Consider the following 15,940-nt stretch of genomic DNA (forward strand, 5'->3'; position numbering starts at 1 on the left):
AATCCCGCTCAGACTGGGATGGGCAAGGCAAGAATAAAACCATGCACCTTTGTACCGGGTCTACATTGGCAATGGATGGAATCGGGCACTCTCATCTCTCATCACTGCTACTATACGTTGCTCTAACTTACTGGCTAATGGCAGCTGGCAGTTCAGACAGAGCACAGCCGCTTGCGTTGAGGACTGTCAGATGACGCAGCTTCCCTGAAGGTCAACAAGAACTAAAGCGCCGCAAAACGGGAAGCTACGCATTATATAAGCGTGCGGGCAGAACGGGAAGATACGTATGTGTATACTGTAAGCGTGCTGCCAGGGCTAGAGCCTGAGTTAGCTGGGCTGACGTGACTGTACAGAAATTGGTGTTTTGCGAAATGAAATTTTGAAAACAAGCTCAATGATCCATCGGCAATGGCAACCTCAAGCACCAGGCACGTAGCCCACGTGGGGCAAGGGGGGCACGGGCACTCCCCCCCCCCAAAAAAAAACTTTCGACCTAGGTTCAGCATGCACATAATGACCATGAATGATATGCACCACACATCCTACACAAAACGTTATGGGGCCATGCACCCCCCCCCCCCCCAACAGGGGGACCAGCTACATCCCTGTCAAGCACCTACCTAATATACCACTGTCTAGGCATCTGAGCACGTTGTCATTGATCCGCAGTGTTGTCAGACGTGGACAATTTGCCAAACACGGTGGTATTTCCTCAAACTGGTTGTGGCCAACATCCAGAACTTTGAGCTGGCAAGCAAACCACAAGCAGACAGTACGGGCAGGAAAACGACTGATGTCACTGGTCCCGAAAGACCCCGCTCCACACAGCCCCAATACACAACTGGTACGGACCCTATTCGGCAGGTATTCACATGAGATACAATCACAGCTCTCCCAGTATTCCGAACACCCTGGGGGTCTATCAGGTGCATCTGTCCTGAATAGGGGGGGGGGCTGAATTGGGGGAGGGTTGTCCTGAATGGGGGGGGGGGGAGGGTGTCCTGAAGACAGTGTGATATACACCTTGGGAGCTAGGAGTAGGCTCCAGGACTGATCAAAATCATGAGCATAGGGTACCCTGTGTGGAGAGGTTTCTGCTGCACCAGCAATACTGACCGTACTAATCAGTTCCGTCACGGTTTGTAAGTTCATCGAACTCCGGCCACTAAAACACCAGAACGTATGCAACTCCAGAAGACTCTGATTCATTTTGCCTTCTACAATGCTACGTATACTCACAATGGGTAAATCAGCTATTTCCTCCGGCAATGCATCCAGGCAGTTATTCCTCAACAGCAGCGTGTCCAGGTTGCGCAACACACCGACGTGACCGGGAATGTACTTCAGCTGCTTGCTGCACAGGTTAGCCTTCAAGTGCGTCGACGGGCTTTTCTGAAGGTCAACTAGTGCTTGGAGTTCCTTGACTCGCGGCATGGAAGCCATACCGGAATCGGAATCGAGACGCTACTGCACAGCAAAAGAACGATGGCACCTGCACACAAAAACACGAACACACTGGCATGAAAGCTGTAAAACATCAGCACCTACCCACACGTAAAAAAAAATCATCTAGCCTTCGACCGGTGGTGCTAGTGTTAGAAATATGGTTCAACTGATCACATTAATTTATCCATGAACACAGTTCTAACTTCTTGGGCCTTCTTCAGGGGGAGGGCACTCAGTTGACTCCAACTTCCATATAAGTTGCTGAGGGACCTGGCTTGCTGCTGAGTTCTGATTACCAGTTGTGGCACATAGCGTTATGTAATGTCAATTTGCAGGAGTTTGATGTGCACGCTCCCTTCCACTCAAAGTTTCGGCACACTGGATACAATTCTCATCTCCAGTGGGTGTCGTGGAGCTAATACAGTAATAGTAATAGTTACAGACACCTTTACGACTCAGGTCCTGATCTGCAGTACATGTGTAGTGCACACAGTACATGTGTAGTGCACACAGTACATGTGTAGTGCACACAAGGGATTGAGCCTGAAGTACAGTACCTCACAAGTACACACACACACACACACACACACCATGTACCACCCCCCCCCCCCCACCCCACACACACACACTAGCCACACACACACACACACACACACACACACACACACACACACACACACACACACACACACACACACACACACACACACACACACCACGCACACACACACACACCACGCACACACTCACACACACACACACACACACACACACACACACACACCACACACACACACACACCATGTACCACCCCCACCCCCCCCCCACCCACCCCCCCCCCACCCCACACACACACACACACACACACACACACACACACCACGCACACACACACACACCACGCACACACTCACACACACACACACACACACACACACACACACACACACACACACACACACACACACACCACACACCACACCGTATTCCCTACTCTGCTCCCAACAGCTAGCTGTTTCCGCCTCCTACTAGTACGCGTACTATACTAGTACTTCAACTACTACTAGTCCTACTGTACTAGGTCTCACCAGCGGAGCTCAGGGTAACCATGGCAACTGCCCAAGCCAATCACTGTGATCACTCTAATAATTAATAATTGCCCTGGCCAATCATAATAATATTCCCAGCATAATGTTTTCAAGAGTCTCGGGATATCCTCCTTCAAAATGTTACATTCACTACACAGGCATTCGAATGACATACTCGTAAATGGTATACAGTTTCTATGCAGTGGATCGCAAGGCAGTGTTTGTGTCAGTTGTAACGCCACACTGCATACAAACAGTCGCAACCCTGCTGTAGAACACCTCGATTATGAGAACTCATATTCATAACCACCCATATCATTAGTGAGTATCACCGTTAGATTTTATAACAAAATAACGGCTAGAACAAGAGCACGAGTATCATTACCGAGCACTATAAAAAAAGCTCGCTGCTATGATTGCAAACAATAAAGAATACACCTGTAGACCCTGACGACAGTGATCGATTGGACTGTCTTGCACTTCGTGGTATTGACTATTGGTAGATCTTCATCTCCATCAGTGGGCATCTGGTGATTGTTGCTGCTCCGCTCGTGAGTTCGTGTACAATACGGCATGTATATCCAAGGCGGAGGTGGGATTACAACGAGCATCAACTAAATAATTTATTTTGTTCACAGCATCAGGCAGCGACATTCATAGTCAGCAGTAACAAGCAGCAGTCCATTGACCCAGTATCTACAGCTGAAACTAGCAGTACCTGAAGCGATACCAAACATTGTACTGTCAAGTGTCAGAATGGTCATGTTGGCATCGATAAACATCCCTGACCGTCTGTGATCATCATGGTGATGCATGATGTTCATCAGCTTTGTAGTCATGGTACACATGGTACAAAGTCATGAAGTCTGTCTACACACTTTTATTTTATTATTATTATTATTTATTTTTTTAAATAATTTCAGTAAGGAATCCAGCCATAACGCCTGCACAAAATAATTATGAATAATACAGTTCTAAAAAGAAATATTTTAAAAACAGCAATAGCTAGGCATCGGCGGCTAATGCTCGTTTTTTCACAGTATAATGCTTTTGGCAGTGCTCGATATTTCACGGCATAATGCCTGTTATAATGCTCCATTCACACTATAATGCTAGAGTGATATGTACATTTTCGAGCTATCTTGGGCAAATATGCACATGGAAAAGAAATGTATCCACAATTGGCTCATACTGAGATAAGGAAGTGTAGTTGTATATGCATGACCACACTAGACAGATACATCATACATGTACCTGCTGCAAGAGTGTCGGTACACTGTCTGTACAAGCCTCTTGTCATGTGAAAAGACGTGTAAAAAGTCTTGTATTGTACCAAAATAGAACTGATAATGCTTTCTCCAGCCAAAAACATGCCACCTAATGCCGAGCACTGCTACTTCTTCAAAACACCCATATAATAATAATCACAAATTTAAACTAGCTCTACATCCTCCTCATCTTAACGTGTATAACTGGTTCCGAATCACAGATGGCTCCCAGACAAGATGCTCTGTTGCCCTCCCCTTGGCTAAAACGTCCTCCCTTGTACGCTCTCCACTCTTTGTTGCTTACTCTGCTTGGCTTGCGCTGCCCGCTACTACGCGCAATGCCAGTACCCTGGACGCATTTAAATCTGCTCACTAGATTCACCATCACCTGTCCCTCCCATGCTTCTCCGTCTTGACCATTACTTTTCTTCTTTTATTCACCATGGTTGGTTAACACCCACATCTCCCGTACTGGCTGATTTTTCTTCTCATGCCATGAGGTGTTGTCTATAATAATAATAATAATAATAATAATAATAATAATAATTTTATAATAGCCTCAATCTGCGGACAGCATGCTGTTTCGTTCTTTTTGAACTACTATAAAGAGAACAAATTCTGCTGTCATCGCCACACTACAACAAAGTCATGAAGGTTTACCAAAATCGATTTTCTTGTCACAATCATCAGTGGAAAGCCGTGACTGAGCCATTGTAGTGTGGCGATGACAGCAGGAATTTGTTCTCTTTATAGCTATTATAAAATTGTTGTCTCCGCGTCGATTATTTACAAATAATAATAATGCTAGTTATAATGCTAGCATTAGCCGCCGATGCCTAGCAATAGCTGCCTCTGAAACCGCCAGCGTGACCATGGTGACGGGAGGCTCTTGTTGATCAATTCTTTGCTGATATTTTCCAAATAATGTTCTAGACCCTCTAAGGCATACTATACAGGACCTTAGGAGGACAAAGGAAATGCGGCACCTGACAAATGCCATGACATGTGAATACGGTTCAATACGCTTGTCAGCCAGCAGCGATGTGATTCTCTTAGTCTTATACAGGCTGGTTGCCGAACGACCAAAACCATCTGACGCCGTCATGACCACCGGGGCAAACAACGCATGTTCGACATTCCGAAACCGCTTCTCATACTTTCTCCGTTTTTCATGTCGGTGATAGACAGTAGCCAATGGTGCAGTGCGGTTCGAGGCAGCACCACTGACACCGATATCGAGACATGCCTGGTCCTCGTGATTGCTGTGCGATAACGAAGCCGCTCTCCAGTTAATGGTTGTAAACTTGGCTCAATGGCCACATTATTGCATATGATCTTCAAAAGTGAAGCCGTTACGTCTCTAATCCCGTTGTGTCTCTTATCGATGGAAAACCGCCAACTGGGCACGATAAGAGATGGCTCACAGAGGCGGTCACTTCACATACACATGATGACGGCAGCCGCTGGGGTGTCCAACCATACCGTAAGCAAAGTCAATCTCTGAATTCACCTTCCGTTAGGTTGAACCCATAGCGATGTAACGGCTTACAGGTGAGCCAACTGGAAGCACTGCAGGCTCGTGCAAGATTCAGCAATCATGACCTCCTAGATCCTAGATCCTGAGCGTGCTTGATTACATACATGTACATGGAATCTGTGGGACTTCTAATTAACCGGACATAGGGTATCCAGTTCGAGGTTCGAATTATCAGAATTTTTTATGTGGGAAACGTATTGATAGAAATCGGTCCTGGAAAAACTTCTAATTAAGCGGTATGTTCGAATTAAGCCATATTCGAATTATCAGGATTCCACCTGTATTTAGACAAGAGAGTAGACAAGGGTGCGAAGAAAACAAGAACGAAAACCTGAAGAATAGAGAACCAAACCACGGGAGCATGCGCTCCTCTATACTTGATCTGATCGCATTGCTATGGTGAAGGAGTGGGAAATACGAATACGGAATAGTGAGTATTGTACTGTCCTGGTATAAACAGTGTTAACACACACCTATTACTGTATACATGTACATGTACATGTATGTGCAGCAGAAAGCAGAATGCGTTAACCGAACCCTAGAGTAGAACCCGGGTTAGGGATCCACCTAACTCTGCGCGGACATACATGTAGCTGGACTCAGTTGTACAGGGATGGGCAAAAAGGTGTGCAAAACGACATTTTGTGAGTAGATGGACCCCGGAAAAATAGTTTGGAGCGGAAAAAAGTTACGGCTTCCTCGGAAACCGACGGGGGACCCCCCCCCCCCCTTGGGCCGGAAATTAAATCCCGGTATAAGGATCACCCGCACAATGTACATGCCAAGTGCCCCCCCCCCCCCCGGGCTCCGAATGCAGGGTTGTGCGGTTTTGAGAAAGACATAAATAGCTGGTGTAGCCACGGCCACGCGGTTGGGGGGGGGGGGGGGCTACTAAATCACTCAAACATCCCTGGCACACAGCTGCTCCACACCTAAACTACGCACCGTTGTCTGTTTCTTCGATTCCGTTGAGAACCAAAATTTAATGTTTGTGACATTACAAGTATGTGAATAACGTATGTGAATAAAAGATACAGGCAAAGGAATCCAGTAGACTCCTTACGCCCCAGAACGTGCATTGGGGAAAGCAACAGTGGGTACTCTATGAAGAAAACGCAAGTACATGTACATGTAAGCAGCAGGTCTACCCTCTAATGACTATGTGCATGCTCCAGGAACAGGAAAGGAAGCCACCAGACGCAGCAGTAACACCAACACTGAGCCAGGATAGAATTGCACCCCAGACCTAAAAAGTGACTATAAATACAAACAACTCGGGATCACATGGACGGGGTAAAACTAGGGAATACATACATTAGAAGGTGAACACCGGGTCCAACACGTGCAGTGCATCGTTCAGTCTATCCGCTAATTTTTCATACATACATGTAAGTTCATAACACCTAGGGAATAGTAGTACATACTTCCACCTGCATGGCCGCAATGGCCAAGCGGATAACAAAGAAGTGAACTTGTGTACTGACGACAAAATGGTTGAAAGATGCTCACCGTGAAGGGCAAAACGGACGGTAGAGGAGGTCGAGAATGAAGAAGAAAGTCCGGCAGGGCTGCGCCCTTGACCGAGTGCTTGCAGGAGGCTGTGGCTGCATGCTGTAACAGTCAGCTATGGCTTCCAACGCTCTACTTCTTACTTGACTTCTTACCTGACTTCTTCTTCTTCTTAGGCTTAGGTTTACATGTGAAGTCGTCCGCGGCCCGGAGGGGTGCTCTGTCCGTTAACGCGCTAGGTATTACAGTCAGCTCTCCCGTCACACTCGGGTGATTATGACCAGGACACATAGGAATAATGTACCAAGATTTGTCGTCTTTAGGACTGGTGAAATACACATGGGCTCCAGCAATTCCTGTGCGTTTGCAACCATGGACGTAGCACGGGGCTTCCCACGACTCCAGTTGTTTATTTGAATGTCTCCAGTAGGCAATCCATGTACCACATTTTCTCTTTTTGAGGGTGTTTTGATATCTTGAATCACTCGTACCCCTTAAATTCCTCACCACAGGCATAGATGGAAGCGCAGGTGGACCCACTATGAGCCCGAATAGTATCCTGATTATGTTACCCACACCGCTACGTTGAGGAGTGCAGAAAATTGCCAGAAGTCACAAGTAATATCAAGTCCTTCTGCCTTGCTCTGATATTTATCGTATCGTAGAACTGCCGGTGACCGTGGCAGACCTACGCGCTAAAAGCGCGCAGGCGCGGCCCCGGTCACATCAGATGACAGATATCAGGCATCGGATCGCGGATTTAAATGCCTGCACGTGCACGGCGTGTGCAGCAAACACAGCATGCATATGCACTGCATGCCGCGCCGCGCCACTGCACTGCACTGACTGTGCACCCTGCATGTGACCGTGTAGTGTTTTTGTAGGCCTCAGCCTCAGGGAGTACAGACTAGTACAGTCAACTTCGCTAATAACGACTGCGGATATAACGACAATTCGCGAATAACGACAGAATTTCCATGCCCAGAGGAAAGTCCCATCCCACTGTGATACATAAAATGAGACTTCGGGTATAACGACACTTTGCGAATAACGACACCTTGTTGATGCCCCGCCGAGTGTCGTTATAAGCGAAGTTGACTGTACAGTCAACTTCGCTAATAACGACTGCGGATATAACGACAATTCGCGAATAACGACCGAATTTCCATGCCCAGAGCAAAGTCCCATCTAACTGTATACATTTAACTTCGGATATAACGACTATCTGAATAACGACAATTCGCGTATAGCGACATGCTTTTAGTGCCCCGAGGTCATATTCACTGCTTGAATAACGACTTTCTGGGCTTTTGACAGCTATTTCAAGTACAGTGTGCAGTACCTGTCAGTCAAGTACATGTACCTGTCATGCAGAAGTACCAGAACCTATGGTGATGACTGATGGATATTATTATTATAAAGGCACACATGCAAGAAAATGCAGCCAAGGGGGGGGGGCTTTTTCTTCCTTTTATACAATGACTATGTACATGTAATTGTACATGATTGTACAGTAATCATCATACATGTACATGTACATGTCTCTGGCCCTGTAGATGGCTCAAAAAGGCATATTTTTGAATTGATTTCCCTTGCATATTGAATTTTTAGTTCCTTTCAACTGCAATATGAAAATAAAGTACACATTGACATAGAGCAAGAAAAGAGCTTGATTTTGATATGCATGTCATACTATACAAAATATGGGTTCACATACATTCAAATGGGACTTCGGTTATAAGGACACTTCGCGAATAAGGACACTTTTCTGATGCCCCGCCGAATGTCGTTATTGGCGAAGTTGACTGTACTATGTTTTTCGATTTTGACAGCATGTTACAAGGCGAGGACGCGTAGTGCTCCTGACTACAACCATAATTTATAAACCGGTTGGCAGAGTCCCGGTCTTGTGTCAAAATCGAAAAACATGCAAGGCTTCTGTATATACCAGACTAGTACTAGTAGTATGGGGCTGTTAAAGGGAAACTGAACGCCAAAAATAAGTATGGCTTATCCGAAGAGGAATTGGGCACTGATTCCGATGAGCTATGTCTCGAGCCGATCAGAGAAGAGGAACCGTGTCAAATTTCATAAATAACACCTTCCATATTTGGAAATTGGGCTTGATGACGTGCGTACTGCTTAGCTGTCACCATGCTGTGCATGCTCAGCAATGTAATTGAATGGAAGAAAACAATTACTTTGGTGTTTTGCAGCTCTATTTCGTTCCCTGACGGTAACCAAATCTAGATGTAGGAATTTGTTGAGCAGGAGAGTGACACATGTCTTCCCGAAGGCTGTCCAGGCTGCAGTGGTGATGAAGAAGACACGATCATCACCCCGAGATCGATTGTAGCGAATTGGAAAACTCATGGTGAATTTGCTTCCACCCCAAGGCAATGTCGAGGTATGAAGGGTGCTTGTACTGCCTTCCAAAGTGAAGAGGAGATGAACATGGCTGTAGTTGTATGCCAACTTACCTACTCTTGCTGGTACCGTAGTGCTATATTGCGAATTTCGTGGACGAACAACTCTCTAGTCACAAGTGGCTAGTGAGCAACACTAACAGGTGAGATTTTTCAATTTGACAAAAAATGTTTTTGTTTGAGAACTGACAGTGGTAGTCATTAGACTCAGTAGGTGTCTCTCTGCTGCTTCTTTCCCTTCATCGGTAGGGTTGTGCTTGAAGTAAAAATAAATAGAAAATGTGGAACAAAAATCTGATCATGTAGTTCGAATTTCAACTTCAAAGTATGTGTACATCAAATCACAAAAATTTCAAGGTGGTGCGGTGCATTGAAAAAGACTGGGAGCTGGCAGCAATGGAAAGGGTAGAAACGAAACCAGTAATGTAGAGTATTCATAAGGTAGAGGGAGCTGAAAACGGGAGAAGAGTAGTGAGTATTTCAGTTCGAAGTAGTGTCAATAGACAGCATTGTGTTGCATACGTTGTGGATATTGTGTGAATCTAATAATTGGCGGAGGGTAGTGATTATGCAGAGCATTGTTACAATACAAGGTACTCTGTGAGCAGATAGAAATCAATATCACGGCATGGTTTAGACAGGAACCCATAAATGGCACGAAATTGCTAATCCAAAATTATAATATTATCCCCTGAGTATGAGTAGTATTTTTTATTATGGTGTTCTCCTGTGTTTACATGCAGAGCCTTGACGTTGCTGGACGAGCGACAATATAAATTACATAAACATGTAGCTCATGATGTGGAATGACTGCCGTATCGCATTGCCAACGCAAACCCATCCTGTGTCAGTGCAGCCATCCAGCAACTCCCCGGACCAGATGCCGCTGCAGCTGAACACCATGCCGATGGAAAGCCAGAAGTAGATAGCAAAGCATTCTGGTCTGCACAGTACAAGGCAAAGAACAATTATGAATTATAACGCATTGTAATCCTTCCCACACTTCTTTGTAAAAACAAACAAACAGTGCCATTATCACAACACTTGATCAAGCATCTTGATGGAGGTATTTTCCATTGTGCTGGCCCCGCATCTGCACCAGGAAGACCATGTACACTTACACGTATCTTGTGTGTGTTCGGGCATGTGTGTTTGTGTATTCGTCTGTGCACACGTGTGTGTGTGTGCGTGGGTCCTATGCACATGTGTATGGGTAGGAGTGTGTGTCGGGGGGGGGGGGGGTGCATGCACCTGTGTATGGATGTGCGCGCTGCACGCGCGTGTCTGTGGGATGGGGTGGGGGTGCACGCACATGTGTACATGTGTGTGCGCACTGATACAGCATGTGTGCATGTGTTCGTTGAACACATGGTGTCCTCCTGATCCCATAAACTTTGTGATCATTGTGATATCATGTGCTTTGAAGTTGAAATTCGCAATACATGTACTGATGCTTGATTAGATTTTATGTTTCACATGTTGAACAGTTCTATTTATTTTATTTTACTTCAAGCACTTGTACTATTAATAGCAATGAAAAGTATGAATGCCGCAGACATCACCACGCAACATGACAATTTGTTCAAGGTTTGGTTTTGTGTGTTTCCAAAATCGATTTTCACGTTCCGATCATCAGTGGAAATACGGAACTAAAGAGATCAAGGGAAAAACAAAGGTTAAAAATCCAAAGAAGTGTGACACATGACGGGTAACTTGTGGTAAGTTTTACAAAAAGTGAGAACTAAAATAAAGAGTAAGTGTGACAAACGGGCATGAACAGTGCAGAAACAACTCATGAACACGGGGTGCAAACTCACGAAAATAACCTAAGTGCTAAAACATGTTCTTTTTGCTTACACAAATCGGGCTTATGCGTACGAATACAAACAGCTTCAAGGACCTTCAACTGCTGGACATAACGGGCACGACACAGTACAGAGAAGTGGGAATCATCATACACACTCAAACAATCGGGACGAGATAACAAATGCAAATACACAGCTGACTTCTTACGAATTTCACCCTCATCAGCTCCATCACCTTCCCTGCCACCTGACTCCTCCTCGTCCGTTTTATCACCATCACCACCAGCCGTCTCACCGTCATCCGCCTCGTCTTCATCCGCCGCCTCGTCATCACCCGCCTCGGCGCGTACACAGAGCCAAGGCGTATCACTCATTAACAATAGAGAGAGTATTCTTGAAGGATGATATCGCCCGGTCCTCCGATACACTTTGTACTATACAGTGTGAGTTCAAACGTTTGTACTGTGTGGCTCGCTCATTCCTTTCTGCCCATGACTATCTTCGATTTAGTTCACTTATTGCTGCTAATGACAACAAATTACAGACGAGGCTCATTGCGAAATACGAGAAGAATCTGAAGTGGTTACGCACAAAACGTTATGGCGCGATACAGATCAACACAGACACCATCATTAACCGAGCCAACATTGAGCTCTCTACCGTTCAAAAGGAACTGCTATGTCGGGGTACTGACTTCGGCATTCCTCCTGCCAATAACAAGAAGGAGGTAGTACTCACGGAGTTTGAATTATTCTACAAGAAGCTTCAGCAGCTCAAGCCCGTGTCTGATGCCCAGCAGGCTGTATGCACTGCCAGTATCAGAGCGGTTGCGGAAGAACATGCTGCAAAACCGCCGGACCGCAGCAAATTTTACCTGTCCCGTGAACACCTCAAAGTCCGACGTGAACTCAGTAACAATCATGATATCTTAATTACCAGACCGGACAAAGGACGCGCAACGGTCATAATGAGCCGAACAGAGTACATATCAAAAATGGCGGTTATCCTGAACGATGACTCCAAGTTCGTGAAACTCGGACCAGTTTCCACTCATGATAATACAACAAAAGTAGAGAAACGCCTGATAACATACCTAAAGAAATTGAAAGCTGAGAAAGAAATTTCGGTCTCAGAGTTCATGAGAATCAAGCCAATAGGCTCCGCCCGCCCGCGACTCTATGGCTTGCCAAAGATCCATAAGCCGAATTGTCCATTACGCCCAATATTATCAATGGTAGCATCCCCACAGTACAAAGTATCGAAGTGGCTTTGTTTGATGCTTGGAGCTGTGCAAGATTATTACTGTAAGAACATTGTCAAGGATAGCTTCCAGTTTGTAGACCTCATTCGCACTCGCCAGATTCCCGCTACAGCGCACATGTGCTCATTTGATGTGGTCAGTTTGTTCACGAATGTACCGTTGGAACAGACCATAGATATTTGTGCGGATGTTCTCTATCACAATAACTCTGTTGACACGCCATGGCTGCCTGAATCCTCCTTCCGTACACTGATGTCTCTTGTTACTACGGGCGTTGAGTTTTCATTTGATAACGTGATGTATAGGCAGGTGGATGGGGTAGCCATGGGATCACCATTAGGTCCAGTGTTGGCAAATATATTTGTTGGCTACTGCGAATCTCTTGTGGACCCGTCACTGTGGCCGGAGTTTTACGTTCGTTTTGTCGACGACTCGTTCACATATTTTGATTCAGTACAACAGTGTGACGCCTTCTTGGACCGATTGAATAACTTACATCCCTCTCTGAAATTCACGGTTGAGCATGAACAGAACAACACCTTGTCCTTTCTAGATGTGCGTGTGGAGAAGTCAAACGATGAAATTGTAACGTCAATATACAGGAAACCAACATTTACCGGACAATATATCGTGTTTGACTCGTATTGTTCGTACCTGTATAAGGTCAACCTGGTGAAGAATCTGGTGGATAGAGCGCGGCGAATCTGTTCCCCCTCTCGACTCAAGGATGAGCTAGGTTTTCTGAAATCTGTGTTTCTCAAAAATGGTTACCCGGAGGAACTGCTAAACAAGCTACTAAAATCAGCATCAAAACCAAAGGTCGTCATCATTGGTCCAAGTCGTTGCCCAGTCTACCTTTCCTTACCTTGGAAAGGAGAGGCATCACAGACATTGTGCCGCACAATCAAAACGCTAGTTACACAAACATACTTTGCGGCGCACTTCATCCCTGTGTTCACTACGATACGTGCGTTCACGGTGAGGAAGGATGTCCTACCATCCCACCTATTGAGCCACTTGGTCTACCAATTTGAGTGCCGGAATTGTGATAGCCGGTACGTTGGTAGGACCCTTCAACACCTGAGCGCACGTATCAAGCAGCATGTACCACTTCACATGCTGCCGGACGCAGCAAAAGCGAAGCGCCCGAAGCGGGGAAGACCACGCAAGAACCCGCTCCCTCTACCACCGACACAACCAGAGCAAGTCGAACACACGGTGCAGAGGAAGAGTGGTGGATCACTAAGCCAACCGAATGTGCCTTCTCCACCGTTGCCCTTGCCGCCACCGGAGCCACCACCAGTGCCGTTGGTGGCTGGGGTTTGGGAGGAGTCGGCAACAACAACAGTACCGCCAATCACAGACATTGAGCCCATTTCTTTGACACAGTATCCGGCTGTGCGGACACCGCAGCACCCTCCGGCGCTTGATCCGTGGGTCCAGAGACCACGGAGGTCGACCGCCAATTATTCAACCGAAATATATGCTAGGAATGGCCAAGGCCCACGCGGAGCATCGAAGGAGACCGGAAGCCGGGGGCAAAACGGAACACAATCTCGGGACGTAGATGAGGTAAAGACAGTGACACGGGACAGACGTAGGAAGGAGAACATGGATGGTATCAGACGACTGACTGGTGGTGAATATGAGTTGGGTGATGATGCGGCGGATGACGAGAATACAGATGACGACGAGGCGGATGACGGCGAGGATACAGATGACGACGAGGCGGGTGATGACGAGGCGACGGATGAAGACGAGGCGGATGACGGTGAGACGGCTGGTGGTGATGGTGATAAAACGGACGAGGAGGAGTCAGGTGGCAGGGAAGGTGATGGAGCTGATGAGGGTGAAATTCGTAAGAAGTCAGCTGTGTATTTGCATTTGTTATCTCGTCCCGATTGTTTGAGTGTGTATGATGATTCCCACTTCTCTGTACTGTGTCGTGCCCGTTATGTCCAGCAGTTGAAGGTCCTTGAAGCTGTTTGTATTCGTACGCATAAGCCCGATTTGTGTAAGCAAAAAGAACATGTTTTAGCACTTAGGTTATTTTCGTGAGTTTGCACCCCGTGTTCATGAGTTGTTTCTGCACTGTTCATGCCCGTTTGTCACACTTACTCTTTATTTTAGTTCTCACTTTTTGTAAAACTTACCACAAGTTACCCGTCATGTGTCACACTTCTTTGGATTTTTAACCTTTGTTTTTCCCTTGATCTCTTTAGTTCCGTATTTCCACTGATGATCGGAACGTGAAAATCGATTTTGGAAACACACAAAACCAAACCTTGAACAAATTGTCATGTTGCGTGGTGATGTCTGCGGCATTCATACTTTTCATTGCTATTATTAAACTTTTATCTCCACGTAGATTACTTGTACTATTCAAGCACAACCCTACGAATGAAGGGAAAGAAGCAGCAAAGACACCTACTGAGTCAAATGACTGCCACTGTCAGTTCTCAAACAAAAACAATTTTTGTCAAATTGAAAAATCTCACCTGTTAGTGTTGCTCATTAGCCACTAGTGACTAGAGAGTTGTTCGTCCACGAAATTTGCAATATGCCACTACGGTATCAGCAAGAGTAGGAAAGTTGGCGTAGAACAACAGCTATGCACAGCCATGTTCATCTCCTCTTCACTTTGGAAGGCAGTACAAGCACCCTTCATACCTCGACATTGCCTTGGAGTGGAAGAAAATCACGATGAGTTTTCCTCGGGGTGATGATCGTGTCTTCTTCATCACCACTGCAGCCTGGACAGCCTTCGGGAAGACATGTGTCACTCTCCTGCTCAACAGATTCCTACATCTAGATTTGGTTACCGTCAGGGAACGAAATAGAGCTGCAAAACACCAAAGTAATTGTTTTCTTCCATTCAATTACACTGCTGAGCATGCACAGCATGGTGACAGCTAAGCAGTACGCACGTCATCAAGCCCAATTTCCAAATATGGAAGGTGTTATTTATGAAATTTGACACAGTTCCTCTTCTCTGATCGGCTCGAGACATAGCGCTAGCTCATCTAGTCCATCGGCCAAATCTCAGAAAGGGCCTCCCTCTTTCGGCGAAGGTGATGCACTGAAGCTCCAACTAAACGCCCTTTGGCACACTAGCTCATGAGACCCCATAGAATACGAATCCGTTTGTTGGACGTTGCCAATCCAGTCCAGGATAGTCGAACTGGGTCGAATACCTTCTTCCGATTTTCGTAATTTCGTCCACCATTACATCTTTCTCATCGACTTTTTTTCGCTTGGCGAATGTTCTTGAGCCGCTGAGCAGAATCTACGCACGCTCGAACACTTGAAATGCCTGCATGTTGACGGTTCGCAAGATTCTAGCGAGCTTGGTGGAAATCTATTATTTATTTTGACATTTTTGGGGGAATCTGAATTAGAACAGTAGAAGCTCATTCGGAGAAGACGGCGTGTTGCCGCTGTCGGATTGTCGCTACTGTGTTTCAGATGTATTTGCTTGAACGTGCTATTGAGGATGGACAGAAGATGAAGTGACGGCTTTCTTGAACACGGACGTTGTGTCTACATTGTAGCTGAAACATCTCATCTGGCGTCTAGAACGCAATTATTATGAGTTGTGAG

At 46.0% G+C, this 15,940-nt stretch overlaps 1 protein-coding gene and 1 long non-coding RNA gene across 2 annotated transcripts in view; one reads left to right on the top strand and one right to left on the bottom strand.

The window, feature by feature from the left end:
- The window catches only part of LOC135809770 (leucine-rich repeat-containing protein 69-like), an 8,708-nt gene extending 5,532 nt beyond the window's left edge, over positions 1-3,176 (bottom strand). The window contains exons 1-4 of the mRNA XM_065323196.1: positions 2,973-3,176; positions 1,240-1,492; positions 621-747; positions 132-204 (exon numbers count right to left, since the gene is read on the bottom strand). Of these exons, the coding sequence (XP_065179268.1) occupies positions 132-204; positions 621-747; positions 1,240-1,443 (404 nt within the window). The 5' untranslated portion in view covers positions 1,444-1,492; positions 2,973-3,176. The remainder of the gene's footprint in view (positions 1-131; positions 205-620; positions 748-1,239; positions 1,493-2,972) is intronic.
- A 5,891-nt stretch (positions 3,177-9,067) lies between these two features.
- On the top strand, positions 9,068-10,394 carry LOC135810846 (uncharacterized). Its single transcript, XR_010552422.1, has 2 exons — positions 9,068-9,417; positions 10,018-10,394. It is a non-coding gene; the product is annotated as an uncharacterized LOC135810846 (long non-coding RNA).
- Positions 10,395-15,940: the final 5,546 nt, after the last annotated feature.

This window comes from Sycon ciliatum, chromosome 2 (assembly GCF_964019385.1).
Source record: "Sycon ciliatum chromosome 2, ocSycCili1.1, whole genome shotgun sequence".
Lineage (NCBI taxonomy): Eukaryota > Metazoa > Porifera > Calcarea > Leucosolenida > Sycettidae > Sycon > Sycon ciliatum.